General features: G+C 35.4%; 1 protein-coding gene across 4 annotated transcripts in view; it reads left to right on the forward strand.

Annotated features, from left to right (window-relative positions):
• LOC144956618 (uncharacterized) overlaps positions 1–10,135 on the forward strand; it is an 18,376-nt gene extending 8,241 nt beyond the window's left edge. For all 4 annotated transcript variants that reach the window (XM_078887236.1, XM_078887239.1, XM_078887237.1 and 1 more), the window contains exons 3-8: positions 1,775–1,959; positions 3,872–3,999; positions 4,577–4,718; positions 6,113–6,208; positions 7,108–7,301; positions 9,074–10,135. In XM_078887236.1, coding sequence (XP_078743362.1) covers positions 1,775–1,959; positions 3,872–3,999; positions 4,577–4,718; positions 6,113–6,208; positions 7,108–7,301; positions 9,074–9,274 — 946 coding nt within the window. In that variant the 3' untranslated portion in view covers positions 9,275–10,135. The remainder of the gene's footprint in view (positions 1–1,774; positions 1,960–3,871; positions 4,000–4,576; positions 4,719–6,112; positions 6,209–7,107; positions 7,302–9,073) is intronic.
• The last annotated feature ends 1,046 nt before the right edge of the window (positions 10,136–11,181 follow it).

The raw sequence follows: 11,181 nt of genomic DNA on the forward strand, positions 1-11,181 counted from the left end.
GACCAATGACAGAGAAGAGAATGACGTTATTATGCAAATTATTCCGTTATATTTCCTACTTATTTTTCCCCTTTATTCCTTGGTGGAGCATAAGTGGTGGAGCCGCCAACAAAGTTGCTCCAGGAATCTCAGCCAGCTCAACTCATTCCATGTCTTTCCAGCCTCTTCGTCTCCTCTTCAACTGTCCTGTCCTTTTCCAGTTGCCCAATGGTCTGCCTCTCTTTCTCTTTCCCCGTGGGGACCATCCTAGTGCTGTGTGATGAGTCTGAGTAATACAAATGTTGCTGCTCAAAGCTCTAAGATAAAAATAACAATGTGAAATTGAATGTAAGCTTCAGTTTAATATAAGAAAACAGATAGAATGGACATTTTGGGTTCCCCCTTTATCAATAAACAGGATGGATGAAACACTACAGATGAATGAGATGTGGTAGTGGCGTTGTTAAACGTCCATTCTATCTGTTTTTGGAATTAAATTGAAACTTACATTCAATTTCACATTGTTATTAATTTATTTGTGAGGCAGTCTTGACTTTGTCATTCGACAAACGTGACCCAGCCATTTTCATTTTATTACTGTTATTTGTTTCTTCGAGCTTCCAACAGCATTGTTTTTGTTTTTTTCTCAATGTTGCCCAGATAAACATTAACTTGAAATATCAATCGTTTTAGATAACTCACGAGAAACAGACATTTGTGAAAATAATGCTGCCAGATTGGTCTTTTAAAGGCGGAAGTTTTGATTCTGCCACACCTCTGCTTCGAATAACTTTCGCAAAATATTGTCCATTACATTGAGACGTCAGCTTTCGCTTTAAACCGACACGCACTTATTTGCAGATCTGACATGAAATTTAAAATTTAAAAATTGAGCTTTATATAGCGCAATATCCACTATATGTGCTCAAAGCGCTTTACACGGGGTCAACAGCAACATTCAACATTTAGGATGGGACATGCCGCCTGTTACGCGATATTACAATTTTTCCGACAAAGACAACGCTGTTAACGGCCAGGTACTCATTTTACACGTGAGTACGGTGAGAGATTGTGAGTAAAGACCCTTTTCCAAGGACTCAACTATGCGCCGAGCTCGAGGCTCGAACCCAGGACCTTCCGATCCGAAAGCGAGTGTCATACCACTAGACCACATAGCCGCACATCAAGCACCATAATGGCAATCAAAGACCAGACCTGTAAATGTGTGTGTGTTTAGGTCTAAAATAGAAAGACAAAAGTTTGCTTGAATAGATGTTAGTTACCTCAATCAACGGTATGGGATTAATGGAATTGCCGTCATTCAATTCTATGTTAATATATATTTTAGACAACCATTTTCTGATCTCACTATATTATATCACTCCGTTTAAAAAAGTAACGACATGTTGTTATGTTTAATATGGCTGACGGATGTTGTGAGTATTTCGCCTAAAAGGATAGCATCAATAGAGATATTCCGCTTTTTTATTTACTTTGAATTCTTGATGGGGGGCGAAGTGGCCGAGTGGTTAAGGCATTGCACTGTGACCCGGAAGGACCCGGGTTCGGGCCCCGCTTCAGGCACTTTCGTTTTGTTCCTTGAGCAAGATTATTAACCCCTAATTTGCTCACTTGGACTACATGGGTGATTCCTGTTGACATAAGACAGCTTGTCTGATGAATTATCTATATTCCTTCGTAGAATGCCTAGGCGACGATATCTTATGATGTCGTGGCGAAAAAGGCATAATTTTTTACTTACTTCGAATTCTGTATAATGAATTTCCCTCCACAGAATGGGTTGTGGAACGTCCAATCAGGTGATCTCCATGGAAGGCAAAATGCCCATCGTTGTCTTTGGGGCTACAGGGGTCATCGGTGGGTCAGTGGTCAAAGCCCTCCTCAAAGACCCCCGGTTTATGGTACGTGCCGTCACTAGGACACCGACCACTGATCAGGCTAGGTTATTGGCTGAAATAGGTGAGTCAAATGTTGAGGTTATTGTTAATTAACATAATGATAATAATAATTATACTACTACTACTACCACCACCACCACTACTACTACTACTACTACTACTACTACTACTACTACTACTACTACTACTACTACTACTACTACTACTACTACGACTACTACTACTACTACTACTACTACTACTACTACTACTACTACTACTACTACTACTACTACTACTACTACTACTATACTACTACTACTACTACTACTATACTACTACTACTACTACTATACTACTACTACTAACTACTACTATACTACTACTACTACTACTACTACTACTACTACTACTACTACTACTACTACTACTACTACTACTACTACTACTACTACTACTACTACTACACTACTACTACTACTACTACTACTCTACTACTACTACTACTACTACTACTACTACTACTACTACTACTACTAACTACTACTACATACATACTACTACTGCTTTCTACTACTTACTACTACTACTACTACTACTACTTTATACTACTACTACTAATATATATAATAATAATAATAATAATGATGATGATGATGATGATGATGATATTATTTTTATTATTATTATTGTTATTATTATTATTATTATTATTATTATTATTATTATTATTATTATTATTATTATTAACAATATCAACGCATTTAAAAACAATTCACTGTTCAGCTGGGAAATTGGTAAACTTTTGTTCGGTTCATCTCCGTCGGGGCAGAATGATTTGCTGGATAATTGTTTTTTCTTCTATTGTTCTCATTGCTTTTTCTGGCACTATTTCTGATGTTTGGGTTATGTTTTATGTTTATGCGTCTAGTGGTATGACACTCGATTTCGAATCGGAAGGTCCTGAGTTCGAGCCTCTCTCGGCGCATCTTTGAGTCCTTGGAAAAGGCTCTTTACTCACATTCTTCTCTCACCGTACTCAGGTGTAAAATGAGTACCTGGCTGTTAACAGCGTTGTCTCTGTCCTAAAAAATTGTAATATCGCCTAACAGGCGTCATGTCACATCCTACATGTTACATGTTGCTGTTGGTCAGTGACCCCTTGTAAAGCGCTTTGAGCACATTAAGTGGTTATCGCGCTATAAAAAAGCTCAAGTTTTTTGGGGGTTTTTTATACGTTACAAAATCTGAATGGACATATATACAGGTCTGATAACCGAACGTAATTATAGGCCTGTTTTAACATTTTTAATTTTTTTTTTGTAATGTAGAATTCTCAAAATGGTCAAACAATGAATGTTTGAATGATAAATAATATTGTAAAGCGCCGCTGAGCACTTATGTGGAAGTTGAGCGTGAAATGAATAACTTATTATTATTATTATTATTATTATTATTATTATTATTATTATTATTATTATTATTATTATTATTATTATTATTATTATTATTATTATTAATATATAACACATTGCGTTGGTTTGAGAGTTTCTTATTTCCATTACAACAATGAGACCACAACAATTTGGGTTATCACGCCTGCAAATATGTAAACATTGCTCTGACTGCATCAGACGGGTTTTCAGAAGAAGTGGATTAAAAAGGTTGCATTACTTCAATTCATTCCTTAACTCACTCAACCCTAACACCGACTATATCCGTAGTTTACCCAGGTTAATTTTACCCCATGCCTATTTATTACATTTTACTGAGACAAATTATAGGCGTAGTATCAAAGCTAATGTTTTAGTTTTTGCATGTTAATGATAGTTGAATAAAACTATATATGCACGTGCTCAGTTTTTAATATATTTTTTTTCAAATTTCGATAAGTAGCAAAAATCTCTAGGATTGAGAGAGTTAAATGACAAATAAAATGATTTCGCATTTTCCAATAATAATAATTACTTGTTCTCATTTTATTTCATCACCAGGTGCAGTGGTGGTGCCTGCTGATCTGAATGACGTCAGGAGTCTTCAACGAGTGATGGATGGCGCGGCGGGTGTCTTCTTAACGACCAATTTCTGGGAACACTTGTCAAAACAGAAGGAACTGACACATGTGAGGTTCATTATCCGATTGATGGATGTTGTGAATATTTTACCTAAACGCACAGCGTTAAATCGTTCAGACAAGGCTGGTTCCTTTGCTATCAACTTATCTATTAAATTTATTTATTAACTATTTTCTGATTCCTTTGGTTAACTATTCATTTTACCTGTATTAATTGGAAATTCTATGTTAATGTATGTTTTAAATTGGCAATAGGCGTCAACAGTCGTGACGTCACTTCCCTCGTAATGACGCATAGAAACATAGTGACTGGTTCTAAACTATCAGAACAATGGCGGACGCCCTTATGAAATATTTCTCCGACGAACATAAAAGTATATCCAGATGAAAAACTAATTATAAATCTCATCATGTTTTGACTTTTATACATTCTGATCACATGACATGTGAAAAAGTTCTAGCCAGCATGAAGAATAAAAATTGCAGATTTTCTTGGTTTACAACCAAGCTGCTGGTTGCCGGGCGGACGTGACATCAGACTATTGAATCCAATTGCCTAAAATAAACCTTTGAAACTTTAAACTTTGGTATAAATGACATTTTCATACCTTTGTTTTTCCTAAAGGGTATGAATGCAGTAGATGCAGCGGTCAGCTGTAATGTCCATCACTTCATCTTCCAAGGCAGTGACCACACCAGAGACGAGGACAAGCCCTGTGGTCATCTCAATTCCAAAGCAGCCATAGAAGAATATGTCAAGGAAACCAGTACGTGGATCTTGTTGATCATCATCATCGTTATTATCGTCATCATCATCATCATCATCATCATCATCATCATCATCATCATCATCATCATCATCATCATCATCATCATCATCATCATCATCATCATCATCATCATCATTATCATCATCATCATCATCATCATCATCATCATCATCATCATCATCATCATCATCATCATCATCATCATCATCATCATCATCATCATCATCGTCGTCATTATCGTCATCATCATCATCATCATCATCATCATCATCATCATCATCATCATCATCATCATCATCATCATCATCATCATCATCATCATCATCATCATCATCATCATCATCATCGTCATCATCATCATCATCATCATGATCATCATCGTCATCATCGTCATTATCGTCATCATCATCATCATCATCAAGCGGCTATGTGGTCTAGTGGTATGACACTCGCTTTCGGATCGGAAGGTCCTGGGTTCGATCCTCGCGCTTGGCGCATAGTTGAGTTCTTGGAAAAGGCTCTTTACTCACATTCTCTCACCGTACTCAGATGTAAAATGAGTACCTGGCCGTTAACAGCGTTGTCTTTGTCCGAAAAATTGTAATATGGCCTAACAGGCGTCATGTCCCGTCCTACATGTTAAATGTTGCTGTTGACCAGGGACCCCTTGTAAGCGCTTTTAGCACATTTAGTGGATATTGCGCTATATAAAAGCTCAAACATCTTCTTCTTCATCATCATCATCATTATCGTCATCATCATCATCACCATCATCATATTCTCGTGATACTAACGATGATAATAAAAATACCACGATGATAACAATATCAGATGATGATAATGATGATGATAATGATGATGATGATGACGAGATGATGATGTTGATGATGATAATAATAAAAATGATAATAATAATGATAAAAAGAAAGAATCATTATTGTTACTATTGTTATTATTATTATTATTATTTTTATTATTATTATTATTATTATTATTATTATTATTATTATTATTATTATTATTATTTATTATTGTTATTATTATTATGTATTATTATTATTATTATTATTATTATTATTATTATTATTATTATTATTATTATTATTATTATTATTATTATTATTATTATTATTATTATTATTATTATTATTATTATTATTATTATTATTATTATTATTATTATTATTATTATTATTATTATTATTATTATTATTATTATTATTATTACATCATTATTCTTGTCTCTATAGCAAAACAATGTAATATCGAAAAACAGGCGTAATGTCTTGTCCTATTTGTTGAGCATGTTTTGTGGAAATTGCGCTATATAAATACTCTAGTTATTTTTTAAAAAAATAATATATTGATAAATCCCTTTCATACGTCCACAGACCTTGCCTTCACCTCCATCCATCTACCGTTCTTGTACGAAAACCTTCTATCTTTATTTAAACCTCATTGTGTCGAAAACAGTGTCTATACCCTACGTAAGTAACAATTAGTATTTCTGTAATGAATGATGATGATGAGGATGATGATGATAATGATGATGATGATGATGATGATGATGATGGTGGTGGTGGTGGTGGTGGTGGTGGTGGTGGTGGTTGTGGTGGTGGTAGTGGTGATGGTTGTGGTGTGGATGATGATGTTGTGGTGTGGATGATGATGTTGGTGATAATGATGATGATGGTGGTGGGGATGATGGTGGTGGTGGTGGTTGTGGTGATGGTGTTGGTGATGATGATGGTGATGATGATGATGATGATGATGATGATGATGATGATGAGGATGATGATAATGGTGGTGGTGGTGGTGATGATGATGATGATGATGATGATGATGATGATGATGATGATGATGATGATGATGATGATGATGATGATGATGATGATGATGATGAATGATGTTGATCAGAATCTTTCATGTTCGGTATTTCGTTTCTATATTTTTTTAAAATTTTAGTATATGATTTTCTATTACAAGATCCTGCGTTTGGAATGCTAAACGTGCTCAGAGTGCTTTACAGGGGTTCTCTAGCCAACAGCAACACTACTAAATATGACTTTTCCATTACAACAATATCAATACCAGCCCATAATCGCGTCCGGTAATCAGCACTGTATATTTGCGCACTTAGGCTATAAATATAGTATGCGCTTGGCGAAGAAGCTCACAACATTGCCATCCGGAATTATAACAGACCAACACACAAAACTATGTGTAAACTTGAACGTTTATAGTCTGGGTAATACAGTTTAGTCTTAGTGAGAATTAATCATAAACGCGGATGGCAAAAAACAATAACAAAGACCCGAGTGACGTCAAATCCATTCTATATCTATAAAATGTGCACGTAGGTTATGATCTATTTTTATATCCCCAGCCATTCCGATGGGGGACATGTCCATGGATTGTATGTCACTGCACGATTTTGCCCGATGTGTCGTGAACATCTTCCTACGTCCCAAGAACCACATGTTAAAATGCGTACAGCTGACAGGGGACAGAATGACCGTGCAGCACATGGCGGATGTGCTCAACCGGCACTACGACGACCGGAAGTTCGTCTATCACAGGGTTTGTTCTTCTAAGATTCTCTAGTTTATCAACAAACTTCGTCCAGTACACTCTAAATAAAAATGTTTTTCTTTTAATTCATTCTTTTAAATTGTGTATTGTGCAATAAAAACTATTTCACGTTGTTAACCCTCTCCTTACTGGCCATTTTCAGGATTTTCCCCAAAACTACACATCCAACTAACACAAAAATCTATTTTATCACTCAAACACAATAGCAGTAATTTCTTGCAAAAAATATTTTCCTTAGCAAAACATGCTCTACAACACACTGTTTATTTTCTTTACATTTTATGACGTACAAAAGAAATTTGAATAAGAAAAATGTTGGTTGTATCGTAACGAATGTGACGATTTTCCTTTAGTTGGTAAGGAGAGCGTTAAAGCCATTTTAAAAGGGTACAAAGCCAACAGCAAAACTTAACATGTTGGAAAGACGCAAAACTGTCGCCGGCCAGGCATTCATTGTAAAATATAAATAACAATGTGAAATTGAATGTACGTTTGAATTTAATATACGAAAACAGATAAAATGGACGTTTTCCCCTTTATCAACAAAACAGGATGCATGAAACACTAAGAAACATGAAACATCCATGTTTTTGTTTATTCAACTTAACAACGCCACTACCACCTTATCTCATTCGTCTGTCGTGTTTCAGTCATCATGCTGAACAAAATGAGCAATCGTGATCTTAGGTATTTCAAAAGCTATGAACACTTTACTCTATGTGTGTCACTTTGAGCACATATTCCAGTGTGACCAATGACCTTGATCACATCAAAAGATATTATAGATCATCCCATTATTATTATTATTATTATTATTATTATTATTATTATTATTATTATTATTATTATTATTATTATTATTATTATTATTATTATTATTATTGTTATTATCATTATTATTTTTATTGTTATTATTATTATTATTATAATTATCATCAGCATCATCATCATCATCATCATCATCATCATCATCATCATCATCATCATCATCATCATCATCATCATTTCACCAAGGAATCATCTTTGCACTGCCCATAGCCGGACTCGAACCAAGTGTCCTATTGGTCCTGGGGCGAGTGTCACACCACAAAACCACAACCCCGCACAACCACAGGTTTTTTTTTAAATTCTCTCCTTATTTACTTTCTTAATCCTCTTTGGGCCTTGAGGCACATAGGGCATCCACCAGACATCTCCATTTTTTGCGATCGGCTGCTTTTGCGGTGGCTGTATTCCAGGACAGGCCTTCTTCCTTTAATTCTTTCTCCATGGTCCTTCGCCAGGTTTCTTTGGGTCTTCCCCGCTTTCTCTTCCCATCTGCTGTCCAGTGTAAGGCTGTCTTGGGAAGTGACCCTTTTTCCATTCTGGCCACATGACCTAGCCAACGTCATCTTCTTCTTTTTATTTGGCTTTCAATGCTATATATATATAGTGCAGTCAGCTTTCGTTAATAGATCCACTGTTTTTATTTTTGTAGGCCAAAATAAATTAAAAATTCTCTCCTTGCCACCTACAGCAAAGTCGTCAGATTTGTTATGACACAATATGCATCTGTTCTTGTTCAGATTTATTTTGAACATAACTATGATCTTTAATTGATTAATAAGAACATAAAGTTGTTTTGTAGATAGACAGCTTGTTTGAGTTTAAAAAATAAATTTTTCTAGTGGGTAAGCCTGCTATTTTTGAGAAAATACTGAAGCTGATCGGTAAGGAGAGAGTTAATTTTTCACTAATTGGGTTCCATTGTTTATTCACAGCTGAATCCAGATGACTTCGCTACGTTTGATTTCCAAGGGAGTCAGGACCTGGCAGCCATGTTCGAATTCCTCCAAACAGCCCCTCATCGAGATCCTCGAATCACCAGGCGAATCCACCATTCCGTCGTGTGCTTCGACCGATGGGTGTCTGAGAACAAGCAAACATTGACAGATGCCATGAAAGATACGGGGAATGAATGAATGAATGGATGAATGAAAGCAGCGCTTGATGATGACGACGACGACGATGATGATGATGATGATGATGATGATGGTGGTGGTGGTGATGATGATGATGATGATGATAAAAGACAATCTAGTGATCTCATGAAAATGTTTGTATTTTACATAGATTTATCCCCCTTGTTTGATTATTGTCAGTGACATTTTTCGATACAGAATCTCAAGCGTCGCATGAACACGCCCATATCTAGAAACCACACAGAATATATGAATGACTGTCATTGCACGTATTGGAATATATGAATGACTGTCGTTGCACATATTGGAATATATGAATGACTTTCATTGCACGTATTGGAATATATGAATGACTGTCGTTGCACATATTGGAATATATGAATGACTGTCATTGCACGTATTGGAATATATGAATGACTTTCATTGCACGTATTGGAATATATGAATGACTGTCATTGCACATATTGGAATATATGAATGACTGTCATTGCACATATTGGAATATATGAATGACTGTCATTCCACATATTGGAATATATGGATGACTGTCATTGCTCGTATTGGAATATATGAATGACTGTCGTTGCACATATTGGAATATATGAATGACTTTCATTCCACATATTGGAATATATGAATGACTGTCATTCCACATATTGGAATATATGAATGACTGTCATTTCACATATTGGAATATATGAATGATTGTCATTGCACATATTGGAATATATGAATGACTGTTATTGCACATATTGGAATATATGAATGACTGTCATTGCACGTATTGCAATATTGAAATTGTGGTGACGAATATGTTTATCAAATGCCAAACCCAAATCAAAACCAATAAAACAACTTACCTCTGTGATATAATATATATATATATATATATATATATATATATATATATATATATATATATATATATATATATATATGGGTGCTTGGGGGCACTCTAGTATTTATTACATATTTATATATATATAAAGTCTTTCGAAAATCGATCTATTTAAAAAGACTTTCATATCGCCAATACTCTTAAACCTGGGACTTTGCTAAGTCCTAGCTTTGGGAATTTTGCCAAGATGAGGCTGAGTTGAATCGACAGATGTCCGAAGGACGATTTTTCTGACCAAAATTTTTAATAAGATTTTTTTTTTTCAGAGTACGACAGCAAACAGGTTTAATCAGCTCGACATCATAGCATTTAAGGCGGGGAATCACACATTATTGTAAAATGTCAGGTCATACAACTTTCATGATTGTATATTTATACGGGTGGGGTGGGGGTAGGGGGGGGGGGGAAGGGTGAGTCTCTTGACCTACCCTAGCAGGCGGGGAGTTCACTCTTGCTGTGTCTTCTTCCCTCCTTTTCTCCAGTCAGTGTTATCTCATAAGAGATTCTTCCCGGTCTCGTAACAATCTTGAAAGACAAAAACAATAATGTAATTCAACCCCACTTTCAACAAAAGTACTATAAATTGAACCAATGGTATCATTTCTTTCATCAGAGCATTCAATTGGCCCTTGGGGGGCATTTTAATTGAGATTTTGCGCCGAATTGGAATGTCGCTTTGTCTTAGCTTTGTCATTCTCATGCTGCCTCAATCGGGTGTCAGCCATTTTGTGACGAAAATGCGAATATTATAGCCTCACCGCTGACAGAGTTAAACCTCGTGAATAATTAAATGTTATAAATAAATTCATAATTTTTACACTATGTTACGAATAATATGCATGTTGCCCTTCTATGCTGTGAAAGAAAGATAACCGTTATGCATCCAATCCATTGATTGATTTTATCATAGCGTTCTGTGATATTATATGATTTCATTATTATTGTTATAATTTGTTACACATGACATGTTGCTGTTTTTATGTTATGGATAAACGACGATAGATTCATG

This window comes from Berghia stephanieae, chromosome 11, assembly GCF_034508935.2.
Source record: "Berghia stephanieae isolate SIO BIC M18660-M18661 chromosome 11, UCSD_Bste_1.3, whole genome shotgun sequence".
In the NCBI taxonomy this organism is placed as follows: Eukaryota; Metazoa; Mollusca; class Gastropoda; order Nudibranchia; family Aeolidiidae; genus Berghia; species Berghia stephanieae.